Source organism: Sorghum bicolor, chromosome 6, assembly GCF_000003195.3.
Source record: "Sorghum bicolor cultivar BTx623 chromosome 6, Sorghum_bicolor_NCBIv3, whole genome shotgun sequence".
In the NCBI taxonomy this organism is placed as follows: domain Eukaryota; kingdom Viridiplantae; phylum Streptophyta; class Magnoliopsida; order Poales; family Poaceae; genus Sorghum; species Sorghum bicolor.
In genome coordinates this window covers 60,057,726-60,076,819 of record NC_012875.2, presented here as the reverse complement: position 1 = coordinate 60,076,819, position 19,094 = coordinate 60,057,726, and the positions used below count along the sequence as shown (strand labels likewise).

The window sequence follows — 19,094 nt, the reverse complement described above, 5'->3', positions numbered from 1 at the left end:
AATATTATTGGTTTTAACTCCGCACATTTTAGTAAGGAGTCAAAACCATGCTAAAAAAGGTTAAACTTTAAATTTAGACTGGGACTCGTTTGGATTTTCTCCTCTAAACTTTAGAGCTAAAGCTCCAACTAATTAGTTTAAAGTTAGTTGTAAACTTTATCCCACCTTAAATTAGAATTTTAGAGTAAAAAATGAGCTAAAGTGTTCTAACGTTTTTAGAGCTTTAAAGATTAGAAGATCCAAACACCATTACGTGTATTATTGCGCAAACGTGCACTCCGCTTCAACAGAAAGGATCCTGTTCACGTATAACCCTACCTGCTCTTGCTGAGCACAAAAAGAAAAGAAAAGCGCAGACCCATTGCATAGCACTCGTGAAACATTGTGAATCCCTCCCAGCACGCTGCGTTCAAGTAAGTGCAGGACATTTGTCACCCCCATTGATTACTCCTTACCTTATTTGGTTAGACCAAACGTTCAGATGTGATTGCCTAATTGCAGATGATAGCGTAGAAATCTTATCTTAGAAGCGTGTAAATGACCCGACAAACAACTCATCTGTCACATGCTTAGCGAATTAATGAAACTATTTCATGTGAAAAATTTTACTCAGTATCATCATCAAAATATAAGAGATCAAAATTTATCCTAAATGACCTGTTTTGAATTTGATTAAGTTATATAAAGAAAATTACTCTACTATATCAAAGACTTCTAGCTATGAATCGTTATTTCATATAATGAATCTAGCTATGCTGTTTTGGTATCGTACGTACTATTGTTCTGTTCTAAAATTCAGCTAAACTTAGGACATATTTCGATCCTTATACTTTAGGATTATTAGATGGAGAAAGTACGTTGAAAAAGGTCTAAGTAGATAATACAGATTTGAAAAATGATTTGCGTCGAGGGCATAACAAAATGGGAGGTGAGAAGACAAGATCCACCTCCACCCCCACACTGCCCAACGCCGCAGCGCCATTTTTAATCATCGGCGAGCCCTCCTCAGCTCCAACCCCCAGCTGTTTTTAATTCGAAAATTTTCGAACCAAGCCCATCTCTCTCGTCTTCCACCTCCTGCCTTCCCCACCCCCACCGCACAGCGCCCGGCCCGGCCCCAACCAGAGACCAGACAGCTCCGTTTCCCCTCCCCCGTCCTGCCTCCACCTCGACCGCGCACCAAACCCGCAGCCACATTCCCTCCTCCAGCCAGCCCATCCCCGCTCTCGCGCCCCTCCGCTCCGAGCGGCGGCGGCGGCGGCGGATACGGCGGCGCCCGCCCCTACCGGGCAGTTGCGGCGGCGGACGAGTCTTCCCCGGAAGAGGGAGGCAGGCTCTGGCCGGAGTGTGTACGGCCGCCTCGTGCTGAGGACAGGCGGGGCGCGAGATCCGGGCTGGAAGGGTGGAGGGGTCGCGTTGGTGGCGCCGTGGCGTCGGCGTGATCTGAAATGAGATTGGACCCGACGGCGCGGTATTCGCTGCGGAGGTAGACGGCCATGACGACCAACACCAAGCGCGCCTACAAGCTCCGTATCCTTCGATTCGTTTGGGCTATTTCGCTTGCCTTTTTTTTTTTAATTCCTTGTCGGGGGTGCTGCATAGTGAATTTTTTATATGGCCGATCCATCGCTGCTGCTGCGGTCGTTCAACCAGTTGGGGGGAGATTTGGGTCAGCAAGTTCCAGAGGGAGCTCATGGCTCTCAATTTTCTGCTTCTTTTGAGATGAGAAATAGGTGTTTGGTGGTTGTGAGATTGGATGGGTCACATTTAGCTCCTGGTGATTGTCGACTAGTCGTTACTGATTTATTGTTTTATTATTTGAGATGTGCCATTGCTGGCATACTGTGTGTGAAAAATGTCTGAAGTGGTACATTGACGTGAGTTAGCGGGGGAGATTGGGCTGCGAAATTTGCTACATTGGAATGCCTTGACTTGCATTTGGTGTAGAGGAGTTTGTGGCGCACTCTTCCAATGTTAACTGCCTCAAGATTGGGAGGAAGACCTCGCGGGTTCTTGTCACAGGAGGAGAGGATCATAAGGTCAATCTTTGGGCTATTGGGAAGCCCAATTCAATATTGGTAAGACTGATTTGTCTAGTGCTGTTTCTACGCATGGACTGATTGTAAACTGTAGCTCCACAGTTGAGTAGGAAAACAAAACTCTTAACTCACTGGCAAGCTGACCTAAGTAGTGGTTACGAGATGAAAACTTCACCTTTTCAACCACTGACAGCCTATGTAGCACAGCTCTCTTTATGCTGGTATTCCATTAATACAAAGATACTTTTATGTTAGTTATATGAACCTACCGCACAGCAATGTGTTTTGAGGATGGTTTGTTTAGTTAACATAGGTGTCATAGGTAGTGTTTTTAGAGACGGAGTGCTTCATTTAATCCACCTCCTTTAACTTTTTGGTGGCTGTACAGAGTTTATCAGGGCACACAAGTGCTGTGGAGTCGGTTGGTTTTGATTCCACGGAAGTGTTTGTGGCTGCAGGAGCAGCCAGTGGAACAATAAAACTATGGGATTTGGAGGAGGCAAAGAGTATGCAAATATGAATATTTAACTTACTGTTATAATTTATAAGATATATATGTGTGAATCATTCAGTAACTGTATCTCTTGGCTCATTTCCTATGCAGTTGTCCGCACTCTTACTGGGCATAGATCAAACTGTATGTCAGTTGATTTCCATCCGTTTGGGGAATTCTTTGCCTCTGGGTCGTTGGACACTAATCTGAAGATATGGGATATAAGAAGGAAGAATTGCATCCATACATACAAAGGTCACACACGAGGGGTGAATGCTATTAGATTCACACCCGATGGTCGGTGGGTTGTGTCTGGTGGTGAAGATAATATAGTAAAGGTAAGTGCTGTGTGTTTCAATTGATAGATCTTCCGCTGGAATTTGTTTTTTCCTATTGCCTTAATCTTTCTAATGAAAAATCCTTTTTTTTGGAATTCATTACAATATATTTTGCCTTGGCAGCTCTGGGATCTGACTGCTGGAAAGTTATTACATGAATTCAAGTGTCATGAGGGTCAGATCCAGTGCATAGATTTCCACCCCCACGAGTTCCTTCTGGCAACAGGTTAGGTTCAGATTTTAGTTACAATGCCTATCTGTTTCTTACTTTCTTAATTGTTAACTTTTCTTTGTCCCTTTTGGTTGTACTATTTACTTGTTTATGGTTAACTCTCAGACCTCTGTCTTGACATTTTGTTGTAGAAAAGACTCATCTGTGCATTGAGCCAGTAAATCAATTTAAGTATTTACATGTGATCAAAAAACAAGGCCTGGCATTTGTCCATTGAGTGGAAAAATTGTTTAAACATGACATCCTAACTAAAAATAAGGTTTGTCCTTGGAAAAGTGTAATGACTGTTCCTTTGATGTTTTAAGTGGTAAAGTGTAATGGGTCATACTATGATTGTACTTGTTATCTACCCCACCACACCCCATAATTACTTTTCGATTATTTTCCCCCAAAAATTCCATATACTCATGTCTTGGCTTAGCTTAGCTTTCTTTGAGTAAATCTCTATACACGTATTGTGTTAATTTTTTTTTTGTTTGTGAGGTATCATGCTTTTTTTCGTTGGTGACATCTGTCAGGAGATGCATTGAAACTGTGTACAACATGTTCTATAGAAACTTTCTTTCAGTGGCATCAATTAATAAATTCCATTTTTGTTCTTGTGGAGGCGCATATTGTTTCCTGTCAGGCAGTGAAGAGTGTATTCATACGTTTATGTGGGAGTTTAGAAGAGTATATTCCTCTTACGTAAAACTTATTGCTTCACTCAGGTTCAGCTGATAAAACTGTCAAGTTCTGGGATTTGGAGACTTTTGAGTTGATTGGTTCTACTGGACCTGAGGTAAATTGGTATTTTGAGCTGATAATTGTTTATTTTCTTTATGTTTGTAATTTTCGTAATTTTAGCATTATTTCCTTAAAAAGTAACTTGGGTGGGGACTGGGGATCTCAACTCTATGTTCCATCAAAAAAAGAAATGGAGAAAGAACATAAACTTAGATCTCCTTGTTTGGTGCTACTTTATTATACAACAAAGAGCCATATGCAAATGTTTTGCAGCATAATTCAGTTCGATTTGGGCACCTATTTAATTCATTTGAATTACTTCTTGTGTTTCCATGAACATTTAATTTGTTTGAATTACTTCCTTTGTTTCCATCAAAATACCAGACAACAGGTGTTCGATCCATGACATTCAATCCTGACGGAAGATCTTTGTTATGTGGGTTGCATGAAAGCTTAAAGGTAGTGCTATTATTTCCTCAAGTGATCATGTCAAGATTGCTTCTTGTTCCCTATGACTTCTAGAGATAAACTTTTCTCAAATTTATGCAGGTTTTCTCCTGGGAGCCAATAAGATGCCATGATACTGTGGATGTGGGATGGTCTAAACTTGCTGATTTGAATGTCCACGAGGGAAAACTTCTTGGTTGTTCTTTCAATCAAAGTTGTGTAGGAATATGGGTTGTTGATCTGACGGTATGCTGGCTTCAGCTACATTTGTAACACTGATCCATTTGGTCAATTGGAGTCTTCCTTTTTGTTTTTTCATTTGCTAACAAAGTAATCAATTGGCAGCGTCTTGAGCCATATGCAACGGGTACTTCAACAAAACTAAATGGTCATTCTGAATTGAAGACTGTGTCTAGCGGCACTTTGCCTTTACAAAATGATAGTGGCTCAAGGGCTAACATAGGGCGATCATCAACCTTGCAAACTTCAGAGAATAACCTAAAAGCTTCTTCAGGAAGATTGTCGGCACAAAACTCAGATTCTGCACCCAAAGAGACTAAATTGGCACCCTGTATGTTCCTGCTCATCTCTATCTACTCATTTCTACATTTAATGGTTGAAGCATTTCATATGCCTTATCTGTCTTCTATCTGTTCTTAATATACTGAAGCAAGCGGGTTGGTCCCAAGCACACCACAAAGGGCTGGAGTTAGCTCCAATAATAGATCTGTTGGAAATTCAGCTTTTCAATCTGGTGGTACCACCTTAAAGAGAAGTTCATTGCGGAGTAACAGTGCATCTAATGTCCACAATTTCAGTAAAGCTGATGTAGTGCCAGTCATTGTTCCCAGAACTAGCTCAGGAGGGGAGTTGGCTACTGATTCTAGAAGTGATGCTGCTGATGTGGCACCTGTTCTTCCTAAGGTAACCAGAAGGGTTGATCCTGCTACTGATTCTAGAAAAGAAAGTAATGATGTGGATCTTGTTATTCCTAAAGCAAGCTCAAGAGTGGAAATAGCCTCTGATTCAGCACCCGTTTCTACTTTCAAGTCAGGCAGAAGGTTGGAGGCTGCCCCTGATTCAAAAAAAGAAAGTGCTGATACAACACCTGTTGTTCCCAATCCTAGGGCAAATGCAAGAATGGAGATGGCCTCTGATTCTGCGCCTGCTCTTTCAAAGGCAAACAGAAAGCTAGATTCTGGTACTGATTCAAAGAAAGAAAGTGTTGATGCAGTACCTGCCATTGTACCCAGAGCAAATTCTAGAATGGAAATGAATTCTGATTCTAGGAGAGAACCCTCTGCTGGAAGAGTATCACCATTCAGAATCCAGTCAAGATATGCTGAGCTACGGAAGCTAACCCATGCCAAAATTGATGCAAACAAAGTTGACAGTGGAAGTAAAATTACTGAAACAGATGACTTCAATTGCCAAATATTTCTTCCCCGTAGAAATGGTGTTTTTCAAATAAGTTCTGAAGAATCCCGCGAAGATGTAAAGTGTGGTCCAGCTGACAGGATGGGATTTTCAAATTCGTCAGAACCAAATGCAAGTGTCCGCAGTGAGAATTGTATGATCTGTACTCATTTATTTTCATGTGCTGCTACCACTTTGATTCACATATTGTTTCACAATTGTTAGTGGTGATCGATTTCCTTTATAATGTGTTTAATGTACTAACAAATCCAACTACTACTATTGCTTGCTATTTATGTTGTGCTCATAATGTGCTATCCATGTTTGCATTGCATGTCTATGTTCCTACATGTTTGTAGTGATTTGGTTGTGCATTCATATGCACATAGTTGTAATGCTTTTATATTAATTATATCTCCACCAAAAATATACATATCATACAGTTATGTGTTAAGGTACTCACCATAGTAAGTTCTAAATGCTTTGGAATTGTGGATTTGAATCCAAGAGCAGTTATTCTTGCACTATCTAGTCAAATTTCCAGTTTCTTTCATTGAATCAAGCATTAATGAGCAAACAATTTACTTAGTAAAGAAAAGAATTAGCACATTTGTTTAAGGTGCTCAATACTTTGTAGGTATCTCATAGTTTTCATATGAATTTGATTTACTAATATGTTGTTTACTCAGCATTATCTGGATGAAGCATTGTTTCTCAAAGTTTACATTCTGAATCGTGTGAGAAACACCAAACATGTCTGTTCTTTTGTTGAGTTATTAGCTATCCTTGTGTTTTTTTGACAAAATTTACTTTTTGGGTAATCACTCCATTTGGTCCTGTTTTACAGATGTTTCTAGAATGCGCAAACCAAGAGATAACTGCTATATTGAAGTTTCAAGAGCAGGTATGGTTTATGCTACTACGTGTATCTTTTTATGGACAATGCTACTATGTTGTTATTCCAGTAATCTGTTCATGAATCTGAATAAATTATCATGTAGGGAGAGCAAGGTCAAATGTCTCTAATTGGGAAGGGAGGGATCAGTCCCCTAGTCACGAAGAACCGACAACAAGCAGTTCTTCGCTGGCTCCTACAGGCCGTCCATATTCATCTGTATGTCTGAGATAAGCCATAAACCTTTTATACATTCTGTTACTTCATTTTTTTCTTTTAATTCTTGAAGGTTGTAAAGATGTGGGGTAGTTAAGTTTGAAGATATTTGTGCTTGCTTTATTATCTGATCCACTTATCTTGGTGGCTGCTGCTGTCCCATTGATTCATGTGCATGCATCATGGAACTAAGATAAAGTATGACTCAACCATTCCTTCAATCATACTCTTGCCCCAGGCTCAGCCTAGACCTATCGCTAGGTCCCATTTGAAACACAGTTGAATTCCAACAATTCCTGTGAAATTATCGTGGCACTTATGCTTCACTAGCTTGTGCTTACTATACTGAAGACTTGCAGCCCTTAAACTTTAGTTTATACCTGGAATTGCATGTCTGCCCATATATGCTTTTTACACTGAGATTTATATGAAACCTTTCCTCTTCTGCAGAGAGGAAGCAAACAAGCTTCTGAAACTCCAATCATAGTTAGTGATGAAGATGTTCTATCACTTCTCATGGAACAACATGACTTATTTCTAAGCTCAACAAAGTCTCGGCTGACAAAATTGCAGGTCAGTGCAGTGCTTGACAATTTGGTTGTATTGGTCGTGTAATACTGCTGAAGAAATAGCAATTTTTTAATTTCTGTTCTCTCCACCAATTAATCAGATGGTATAAATGCTCCAGGTTAATGAAAGAAAGGAGTGTCTATATGTACCTTATGTTGTGGTTTCTAAGCTTATAATTCGGATAGAAGATAGGCTTTTAAACCGTTTTGCTCCAGTTATCATAGACTTTGTAAATCACTGTTTTGCTCAGTGGAGTAAAGCACCTGTTTGGATAGAAGATAGGATTTTAAACTACAGTTGCTCAAAGGCTGCTCCTTTTTGTTGACATGCAGATTATTCATCAAATGTGGGAAAGAAATGACATCAGGGGTGTGCTCTCCGCGATGGAGAGGATGGGTGATCATGCTGTCAGTACTTTGCAGCTCTTTCTTTGTATGCAATAATCAGCATGTTAATGATTATGTGATTTCTGGTAATTTCAGGTCTGTGCTGATATGGCTAGTGTTCTGATGGAGAAAAGTGAAATAATAACACTTGATTTATGTACCTCTATCCTGCCTGCTGTCACTGATCTTCTGGAGAGTAAAATTGACAGGTACTTGCTGCAACGTTTGTGAGTGATTATGATGGTTTTGGGGGGCCATATCCAACAATCATTATTGGCAATAACTTTTGATTGATTTATATACATTTTGTGCTGAATGTATGCAGACACTTGTCCGTCACATTGGAATTGTTGGTGAAGCTTGTAAGGACTTTTGGTCCAATGATACATTCAACAGTATCATCAGGTCCTTGTGTTGGCGTAGACCTTGAAGCAGAGCAAAGGTATGGTTTCACATAGCTGCTTCTGTGAAAAGGCATTACTAGACTACTTGATGATTTATTTATTGTAGGAGGGAGCGCTGCAACTTATGCTTCATTGAATTGGAGAAGGCCAAAAATAAGCTTCCGTCTCTAACAAGGTATTTGACAATCTATATTTAGGTCTTGTTTGGATGTAGTCGGATTTGCTTTAATCCACATGTGTTGGGGTGGAACTTGGTTCAAATTCCATTTCAACACATGTGGATTGAGGTGAATCCGACAACATCCAAACAAGGCCTAGAGAAATTTTTACCTTTGACCCGTATTAGCAGTCTACTTAACATGTTATATCATACATGGTTTAGTTGAGTGAATTATTCATTGGCACTTTGAGGTCATACTTCTCTGAACTTAATGTGTGGCTTTGGTTTCAGTTCTTTATAATTTAAATTTTTGCAATACTCATATCTTGGTATTTCTGCTTAACCTCAACAGAAGAAAAGGGGCGGTTGCAAATGCTGCACAAGAGCTTGCTCTTGTCTTCCAGGAAATCATGAGTTGACTGACGACACACTAGATATACACAATTAGATGGGACATGCTTCCCCCTGATGGCAACAAGATTGGATATTAGCTGCCATGGAGCGCTAGCTAGCTATTCAGTCTTAGCACCGTCATCAAGCTCCAAGGCCACAGCAGGGACAAAGGCACTTTGTTGCTGCTGATCGCGCCTTTTGTACACATGCTGACACATAATCCATGTCATTTGTGAAGAGAAGCTGCCATGGACAATGACTTCAGCCACACTATTATGTGGATGTCGTTTCAGCGACTGCCGGAGATGTTATAGGCCCCAATCAATGATGATGAGCAGATGTGACTTGGGATTGCTTCTCTGGCACAGTTTGCTGTCTGTAACATCTTTCGCATGTACCGTTAGCATGTGCATGTGCACCAGTGAAGTGGTTGCATTTGGTAGTTTATGGTTGGGTTGTGTTGTGTTGTCGTTTTAGTGATCATTGACGAGTGAAGCGAGCTATGTACATCATTTTTGAAGATTCGATATCTTTTTTCCTCGATAACTCCCTTTGTTATACTTAGTGAAAATGATATCTTGTGGTGTTTCATTAACAGCTTTCATTGAGATTCCATTTCCCTTGATCTGGAAAATATCTGGGTATTTGTACTGTTATTTGGAACTTGGAAGGCATGCTAAGGCCTTGTTTAGTTCCAAAATTTTTGAGAAATCGACACTGTTGCACTTTCGTTTGTATTTGACAAATGTTGTCCCATCATAGTCTAATTAGGCTCAAAAGATTGGTCTCGTCAATTCCGACCAAGCTGTGTAATTAGTTTTTATTTCCGCCTATATTTAGTACTCCATGCATACGTCTAAAGATTCGATGTGATGGGGAATTTGAAAAACTTTGTAAATTTTTTTTGGAACTAAACAAGGCCTAAACAAGAATTTCAGTTTGAATCTGTACTATGTTTCTCTAGTTACGAGGATCTTACTGTAATTCAGAGATTCAGATATCTTGTAGACTTGGTAGTGCCAACATCATGCAGACAAATTGAACTAACATTATTAAGATTAAAATTGCGAGTATGATCTATTCATCGCTGGATCAAATGACAACACGCTTACACAGAAATCTGTTATATCCAAGAAGTACCCTTATTTCCTTCGTCTACTCAACACACAAGAACTATACCAGAGAACTGAAGCACTCGATCGATCGAGGTCTCGCCGCCGGCTCCGGCTGCTCGGCCACGGCTCCCTAGCAGGTGGGGACACAGGACTTGGTGCACTTGGCGGCGCACTTGCTGTGCGCCGAGAGCGTGCAGCCCTTGCCGCAGAGCATCTTCTTCTTGTGGCACTCCTCCTTGGTGAGGCAGCTCTTGCCCTGCTTCTCGCCCTCCTTGCTGCCCCCCTCCTCCTTGCCGTGCTCGCCGCCGCCGCTGCTGCTACTGCCACCCGACGAGCTCTGGTCGTCGCCTTGCGTGGCTATGCCGCCGCTTGGCCTCGCCTCCAACGGCTGCGCCGGCGAGACCTTGTTGGCCACCCAGGTGGACGCCCCCTCCGCGACCAGCAGGCCCGTGGCCGTGGCCTCCTCGAGGTGCTCCTCGTGCAGCAATGCCGGCAAGGTGGCGCTGGATGTCGCGGCGATCGCGAGAAGCACTGACACGGCGAGGCAGCAAGAACGAGACATCGCGAGAAGCAACTGCAGCGATCGCGAGAAGCTCGATGGATTGTGTTTCTGCGTTTTAATTTGCCTGCTGTGACATTCGCTTCAGTTCCTGCGTGTTTTATAGTACGTTCGAGAGCAGAGCAGCAAGCAACCAGGGCGTGCCTCAACTACTGGTTGGGTGAGAGGCACCAACTGCGTGCTCGTAAACGAGCGAGCTACATGTTTCTCGCACCATTTTCATCCAAGAGACCCGAACGGGGTATATCAGATAAATTGAAATCACAAATATGAGCTACCGCTACAATTTTAGGCATTTTACAATGCTGCTAGAAATTTAGGCATTTTCATGTTTAATTTAATCTAGAAAAATAGCAATACATCCGTGACAATGTATATGTGCACGCAAGTATGCAGTGGCGGAGGGAAGGGGGGGCTGAGGGGGGCCTGGCACCCCCCAACCTTCCCATAACTCCCTTAATACACCTCATAGATTAGATGTTTAATTATCTAATTAGCTAGTTAACGATATTATCTGTACTAAGATTTTTATTCTTATTTCATATTAATCTCTAATAGTTTCTTATACAAATAGAATATAGATCTTTCTAATATTTTCTTCATATCTTTTATTTTTATTATTGCCTATCAAATATCAGTTTGTCCCCTACCACACACTCTAATTAGCTAGTTAATTGAAAAACAACATTTTTCTTGTTTAATCCTTCTGAATTGATCTCCAACAATGGGATCTATATTATTTAGCATTAGTCTTCCTATTATCTTTTTTATCTCCTATGTTTGTATCATTATTGGTCTAAACTCTAAACGGTCATTTAGCCCGTTGTACTCAACTTTTAAACACTAACAGTGATATGGTGTTTCTGTTTAACCTTCTATTTAAATGACCATTTTACCTGTTTAAGTGATCGTTTTGTCTAAGACTAAACGATATGTAACTGAATGTTTGTCATTTGATGTTAGGATCTAGTACTAATTAATTTTGCCCCCGTTTAACTACTTGTTTTTATTGTGATTCTTTTTCTGGACAAAGAAATAGAATGATCAAGTGAAGGTTAGAGGCCTGAGACTAGTTAAATTTCTCTTTTATTTTTGTTAGTTTTTCTGCTTTTTTTGCATCGCAACGCAAACGTTTATTTTGGTGCTATGTACATCTTTGTCATGTAATATTTTGACACACATGATTGTTCTTGGTTGCACAGCCCTCCTATGTTCAAATCCTGGCTCCGCCCCTGCAAGTATGTAGTTATAGTAAGATCAGAAATATACCCCACAGAGGGATTAAAGCCGAAGGCTCTGGTGGCTTCATGCGTAGTAATCGATATAGTACGTTGCTTGAAGACTATAATCGATGCAGAAAAATGTTTGCAGTGCAGTTTTATGAATGTCACTAGGAACAAGATGTAAATTGGCAGCAAGCGGTTGCCTTAGATGCTCCTTAAAAAACTGATCACCCAATACACCTGAGCAAGTGTTGCAGACGCGGGCTGGATCTAGAGGCCTGCTCTTCCAATCCTTCATACACATAGAATATCAAAATACAGAAACTTGGGAGCAATTCAACAGAAAGAAGAGAGTGCAATGCTTTTGTCTCGTACGCGAGGCTGAAGGTGAGTACACCTTTGTTATAGACATGGGGGTTAAAGATGAAGGGTAGAGGATGAACCGGACGTCAGAAAGTGCTCATCAATTAGGATTTTTTGTTTTTAATCATTTCAATCAATATTTTTAATAATAACTACTCTTAGAAACAAAATGTAGATTTGACTCTTTTCGTCACGCCAATGAGGCGGGTGCGACGACAACGCTCTGTCGCACCACATATATTGACAATTGACGTGACAGAGGGCGCCACAATGGTGTGGACCGAAGGCCCGTTCCTATGTGGCCCATGGTAGGGCCCACCTAGTCGCACCACTGACCTAGGTGCGACAAAAGTTTTGCACCTTGTTTTGCACAATATATACTTATAGAGTTCATGCCCGTAACACAAGCACCATTGTCGCGTGGGCGATTGGAGTAGACCGTGAAACTCCATAACTTCGTACTATGACTACCAGTGCGACTTGGGGCCATAAATGTACTCAAAATCATAAGATGGCTAGCCTCCCTACATATCAAATGTTCAAACTATAATGTTCTATGTCCTCAAAACATATATATGACCTTCTAAATGGATTCATTGCATGAGAACTTACACTAGATGGCAATCCACATCGGAAGAAGGGAGTAAAGGCACCACCTTGGCTAGGCTTAGTCAGTATCACTTCCGTTTCACGTGGCAAAGAGGAGGGGTTCGCTATAAATTTCAAAGAGCATCAAGCTTTTCATCCTGTCATTTTCGGAGGGTTTGGTGGTGGCAAAACCCAACGAACAAACTCATCATATGCCCATCATAGTAATTTAGCTTACCTTCGATGTCTAAAACTCTAATATGAGATGAGCTAGAGTTTAGAAATAACCCAGTTTTAGAGCTCGAGCTCTAAAGTTTAAAGGAGCGATCCAAACAGGCCCACTGGTCGAGAATTGAGAGATTAATGCAGTGAACCTGTTGCTTCCAACGGATGCATCAACATTTTTTTAGTGGATTAATTTGATCCATCCACCATCGCAATAATAAATCCAATGTGTACCATAACCATGCCTTAGAAAAAAAAAATAGCAGCCACTTAAGGGTCATCAGCCAGTGATCGAAGCCAACAAATCTCAGGCAGCAGCACCGTCTGATTAACCAACCAGATATCAATTCAGATGTCAGGTATACATATACATCGAAGCCACAGCAAAGTCAAATGTGACAACATTTTTGTTACGACAGAGAGTATCTATTCAGATGTCAGGTATTGCAGACTTCCAATACACAGCACTTCAATTCCCATATCACAATGTCAGGTCCCTACTCCAGACCGTCTTCCAGCTCTAGCATACCACAGAATTTATGTAGATTTCAAGTAAATATTAAGCCTTATGATATTTTCTTTATCTTTTATCTCCCTTAAGGAGGTCTTCAACGGAGCTTCTGTACTTTGTAATCAACTCCCTGAAAGAAAGATATTGGTACTAAGACAGTAAATCATATGACTTGTATAAATCCCCATGTTTGTCAGTCGTGATTTAAAAAATCCCGCATTCCCACCACTATGAATTCCCAAACTGAAGCAGTCATGCTGGCCCCTTACTATTAAACTGTTGGGAATCAGTCACTTCTAGTAGGACCAACGTGTCAGCTTAGGTTGGGATTTCTAAAGGTGAGTCTTTCTAAAGCCATACAACCTGGGTTATATGGGCCACAAGCTATCAAACCAAAAAAATCTTTTTGAAGTTACGGCAACGCAAGCATAGTTTTCTAAAATATATAATCAGACAGCAGAACTTACTTTCTTTGATCAAGCAGCTGCCGTGTTTCATCCAAACTCTGCCTTTGTCCCTCAACCGTCTGTCAGCAACAAATAGAGCAATTACCATGAGTACTGAAACTTCGAACATGAATAACTGTTTCTTAGCTTTTCAAGAGAGGCCTAGAATATGTTGCAACTCAGCATACACCTAGTTATTGGTGAAATTCATAAGGCATATATGTACACTTGCTACATATAACGCATTAATCCAAAACAAATTACAAAGAAAGGGTCAACACATTTTACTAACTTATTTCAAATGGTTATCAACAGCAATAATGCTAGAAAAAACATGTTTCCAATATCAAATGTATCACAGCTGGTAATGGTAACGACTAACGAGGCAATCAGCAATGGTGCTGACCTAGCAATATTCCACTAATTTCTTTGAAAATTCACAAAACAACCAGCAGCATACAGCATATAAAATTAGCATTATTTACATTGTCAAAATAGTTCAAAATATTGTAGATCGTAATGACTGCACTGCAACTGGTGTCAACTGGAAAATTAAGGCTTGTTAAGGAAGTCAGCTCATGCGGGTCTCCACTAAATGCCGTCAATCACTACTGGCTCATAACATCAGTTATTACTTATTAGTAGCCCGGCAATAAAAACTGCAAAACTAGCCAGACTTTAGACAGTCTTGACAATTAATAATTGTGAATTAGCGAAAGAGCCAATGGCTCGGTGGGAGCGTCCACCCGAGTTCGATCCCTGGCTGAGACGACTCAGGTGTCGCACAGGAGATTTTCACCAGAGGGGACTGAGCGTGTGTGTGAGTTGCTCAGTAGGCGTGTTCCGAGACCGCTTGGACAGCCTCATCCGTGTTTGAGCATACAGTCAGCACGAGTGCCCATTTGAGTTCTTATATGATATGCCATAAAGCCAGTGCTCCTGTCGATGTTTAAATAAATTTGAATAAACATTTTAGAAGGAATTTTCTAGAAACACGAATATTATAAACATTTTCTGAGGCAACACAAAAACTTGCAACAGATTTAATATACCCTCGTCTTATCATTCTTTTCTGGAAAAAGCAATCTTAATTCTTGTGCAATTGAAAATTTTATTGGATGCCAAAACAAACAAATTAAGATTCATTAGCCACGATAGTTCATTTTAACTTAATACTTGCTATCGAATTCAGAAGACCACTAAGAATTAAGCAAATGAGTCAAGAAAAAGAAGTAACAGAACTTACAGTAGACTTTGAGCTTATTGTTCCTGATATGGAGTTCAACAGTTGTTGGCACCTAGCAAACTGGCTGGTCAACTCTTCAACCTACATAAAAAAAAAAGCTTCTCTTAATATAATAACTTATGGAATTAGGATCCCGCAAAACACGGGAACACGGGGAAAAGTATGGTGCTTAGCTGGTCTATGTTCAACATAAGAAAACATTTAGAGATTGTATAAGCAAAAGGAACAAAATTCTTCAACACAGAAAATCCACAGGATGGGACCCCACAAATCTTTCTGTAAGAAATAGCATGCTAGTAAACAATACACAGTAATAATCCTATCGTCCTGCAGTTGCATGGCTAAGGCTATGACTTCCACAGGCTTGGGAAGTCATGATCTATAAATCGCACGTGATGGCTCTGGCTAAGGAAAACTGAACCACACAGACCCTAGGCTGGCCTCAAGATTCATGTGCGCACCAACACTAGAGCACTATTCAATATCTGTCTCTCCACTGGGAGGTGATTTAAGAATTACATTGCACATTCAAACCTGTATAACCGATCCATAAAACAATTGAAAATTAGAAAATGGGGGTTCTTACCAGTGCGTCAGAATTTTGGTCCCTTGTTCCTGTACCAATCGCATCAGCTAATCTTGTAACCAACTAACAGAGAACAAAAAAATATGTAAAGAAGAAAACTATCAGTATTTCATGATATGTTCTAGTATTTTCTCAAAGAATAAAAGGAAAAGAAGAGTTATCATACAAGTGAATACAAAGATTTGCTACACAAAAATGCCATTGTAAATAAGGCTAAATGTTAGATGCCAATACAAGCATGTGATTACCAGCTTAAGAAAAACTACATTACGTAAAGTGCCCTCACATAAATTTTATTTTTATCCATCTTGTCAAACCAATTCTCCTGATTAACCTCAACATTTTTCTCTAGCCATTACCATCGTTAATTTGTTACACCCCTGTATATCGCTCATGTACACCTAATGTGGCAATCTCCACCACCGGCCAAAGCCAAACTGACAAATCATTGTGTGAAGAAATTGCAATGGTTGAGAAACAAAAACACAACAAATTAATTACTACCTTTAATGGTTAGCAAAATCCGAATTACCCAATTTTGAAATTATACATGCACAGAAGGCACACTGCAATAGCATCAATGACATTGCTGTAAAAAAAAATAGCAGGCCTATTTGAGGATATCTATCATCTATGCTATCTAATACTATAAGAGCAAAGGCCCCCCAAACACAAAAACTCCTCACAATTCCAAACCGTCGCTTTACTTACATGAAGGAGGTGGAAGTGGGAGGCAAGCGAGGCGTGGTGATGCTGCTGCGGCTGCGGTGGAGACATCAGTGCCTGCTGCGGCTGTGGAGACATCAGTGCCGGCTGTGGCTGTGGTGGAGACATCAGCGCCGGCTGTTGCTGCAGCTGCGGCTGCGGCTGGTGGTACTGGAGGGCGTGGAGGTGGTGGTCGGGCTGCGGGGACGGCACGAGCCCACGATAAGGGTCGCCGTACTGCTGCTGCTGCGGGTGGTGGTGATCCATCTCCCTCTCGCCACACCTAGTAGACAAAATAACACATGCATACACTTGCAATTACTCCTGGATCAGATCCGATTCTTAAGCTAGGTTTTGGGTGCTCGGTTTCGTACAGCAGAGAGGGAAGAGGAGGGACGGGCAAACCTGGTGGGTGCTCGTCGCCGGCGAAATAGACACGACGAAGGTCTGGTCACCTGGCGTAGGCGGCGGCGGCGGCGGCTGTAGCCTAGTGCTCCCCGAGAGATAGGGAGTAGTGGAGCACGCGGGGTGTGAACGGCGGCCGCGACCCAGGCCAGTCCGGGACTGTTTGGCCGAGGGGACGCTAATCTCGGAGATCTCCAAATCTCGTGACTGTTCTAACTGAATAACTGGACTCGTGTGATACAGCCCATGATAATAAGATGTTGTTGCTAATCTCGTGATCATTCATGATTCATGAACTTTTTTTAGATAAAACTGGGAGAACAGTACAGAGTCCATGGAAGAGAGCCGTGCAATAGCTGAAGGAGCATTTTTTTAAGTGCTAAGACTGTCTCTAATAGCTCATACAAATCGAAAGACAAACGCAAAATAGGGTATGTACAATAAAAACAGCCATCTAACATACGACGTAAATGGAGCACGTATTTTAAGTAGGAGACGAACCACGGCGCTTATTTGCATTGTCTTTCTCCACGACGCAAAATCTATGGCGCCGTGGTGGTGGGCATGTAGGAAAAGAGTCGAGGTGGAGCGGCCGGTACTGCCAAGAGAGGTCGCCGTGAGGGCACTTCTAGAGTCACCGGCCTTGGCTGCCGCGCGCGGATCTGGACCCGCTCCCCCACCATGTGGGGGGAAGGTGCTTGCCCAGCGCTCGCCGGATCTCACAGGGGAGGGAACACCCATAGGGCGGGGCCACCGGAGGGAGGGATGAAACTCCGGCGATCGTCGGCCATGCAAGGGAGGAAGCTCACCGGCTATGAGGGAGCAGACGCATGACAGGTCGCCGGAGGAAGGAAGGGAATGAGGCACTCACTGGCCGCGCAGGGGAGGAAGCTCGCCGGGTGTGCAAGAGAGGGAGCAGCCACAGGGCAGAGTCGCTAGAGGAAAGGAGGGAATGAGGCGTTTGCTAGTTGTGGGACGCGGCCACCGGCTGCAGTTTGGGTGCTCTCCTTTTGCGTTTGGGCAGTTGGAGAATGAAGTCTTTTGAGTGTGTGGCCCTTTTTTTTTTGTCTAAATAGGTCTCGTGTTTGCCTTCTTATTGTTGGAGAGAGTCTAATAGCACCCGCATATATGTCGTAAAAAATATACTATCTCGCATATATTGTATAAGAACTTGAATGAACACCGGTATTGATCGCGCGCTCAAACTATTGATATAATAACTCGAATAGGTTCTTGTGTTGACCACATGCAGAAACACGGATGAGGTTGTATGAGTGGTCTCGGAACGTGCCTAGGACTCTGAGCAATTCTTCTGACAATAGTTTCTCTAGACAGCTAAATTTTTCTAACATCTAGTCTAGCTTAAAAAAGCTCCATGAAATTGGTACAACATGGCTTACGCTTTTGTATGCAGTGCTGGCCCGGTCCATCAATCATCATATTATTATCGCCTCTTTCCCGTTAACCTAAATCAAACTTTCTCAAAAATTGATTAAACTCTCGATCAGTTTGTGACTTGAAGGGTTACAACTTACATCAGAGACGAGTGTGATACAATTAAATTTTGTGATACATGGCGTGCAGTCCATGCACCCATGCTGGCATGCTGCCACGATCCCTTCCTCATTCCACAAGGTTTTTGGTTTTTCCTAATAAAACAAAGCAGAGCACCACCTGTCTCCTTTCTGGATGTGTAGGCAAACTAGTCACCAAAGCTTTGTACGTAGTAGTTTATTACGCAGAAACTCATGAATCTTCTGGTCCACATAAAACAATTCCACGAGCAGCTGAAATGCTCCTCTAGTTGGCATCGTCATCAAATATAAAAAGCACGAGCAACTACCTGTTTTTGACCTACTTTTGATTCATTGGTGACTCGCTGACTCGAGTAGTCCAATTCACAGCTTTTGTGAAGACGTGGACACGCAGTACACCTCATGGCGTCTTTGTAAGTAGAAGAAAAAAAAAAGTATCAGCGACAAATAATTACTGTAATAAAAAAAGGGTTTTTAAACCATTTTCATTTGCTTTCACAACAACCTCCGTTGCACGAACTTGTGTTACCTAGATTCCAGAACACGCACACGTAGTACATTCATCGTGTACACCTACGTTACAATAAATTACTGACCTGCTTAGTTGGCAAACCAAAATTTAAATCAAAATGAAATATTTGTCATAAATTTGACATGTCAATTATGAGATATTGGTAAACTCTGATAGCAAGTGATTATAAAAATATCGCGGCTTGCTCAAATTTTGAGAACCGAACAAGCTTCACGTCCAAGTTTAAGTACAAGTAATGTTTGCTTGACACACGTATCAGGAAGAGTGCTCCCTTCATCCAAAATATTTAATATTCTAGATTTATACACTAGAATTTCTGAAGAATGAAAATCGTGTCGCA

General features: G+C 41.5%; 3 protein-coding genes across 4 annotated transcripts; 1 reads left to right on the top strand and 2 right to left on the bottom strand.

The window, feature by feature from the left end:
• On the top strand, positions 1,001 to 9,349 carry LOC8076464 (katanin p80 WD40 repeat-containing subunit B1 homolog). Its single transcript, XM_002448731.2, has 18 exons — positions 1,001 to 1,530; positions 1,948 to 2,078; positions 2,428 to 2,545; positions 2,644 to 2,870; positions 2,994 to 3,096; positions 3,813 to 3,883; positions 4,213 to 4,287; positions 4,378 to 4,521; positions 4,621 to 4,846; positions 4,946 to 5,845; positions 6,539 to 6,595; positions 6,693 to 6,805; positions 7,253 to 7,375; positions 7,705 to 7,779; positions 7,855 to 7,967; positions 8,084 to 8,200; positions 8,269 to 8,337; positions 8,675 to 9,349. Exons 1-18 carry the CDS (start codon positions 1,497 to 1,499, stop codon positions 8,739 to 8,741), a joined length of 2,763 nt encoding a protein of 920 aa, XP_002448776.2. The 5' UTR covers positions 1,001 to 1,496; the 3' UTR covers positions 8,742 to 9,349.
• Positions 9,744 to 10,449, bottom strand: LOC8076463. Its single transcript, XM_002447278.2, has one exon. It carries the CDS (start codon positions 10,390 to 10,392, stop codon positions 9,961 to 9,963), a length of 432 nt encoding a protein of 143 aa, XP_002447323.1. The 5' UTR covers positions 10,393 to 10,449; the 3' UTR covers positions 9,744 to 9,960.
• LOC8085871 (mediator of RNA polymerase II transcription subunit 9) lies at positions 13,077 to 16,984 on the bottom strand. 2 transcript variants are annotated; one of them, XM_002447277.2, is made up of 6 exons: positions 16,688 to 16,917; positions 16,289 to 16,565; positions 15,578 to 15,640; positions 14,992 to 15,072; positions 13,767 to 13,825; positions 13,077 to 13,429 (listed from the first exon to the last, which is right to left on the bottom strand). In XM_002447277.2, the coding sequence occupies exons 2-6, from the start codon at positions 16,547 to 16,549 to the stop codon at positions 13,369 to 13,371; spliced, it is 525 nt and encodes a 174-aa protein (XP_002447322.1). In that variant the 5' UTR covers positions 16,550 to 16,565; positions 16,688 to 16,917; the 3' UTR covers positions 13,077 to 13,368. The 2 variants fall into 2 exon arrangements, with proteins under 2 accessions (XP_002447322.1, XP_021319785.1); XM_021464110.1 differs by lacking the exon at positions 16,289 to 16,565 and having other exon boundaries at positions 16,688 to 16,984.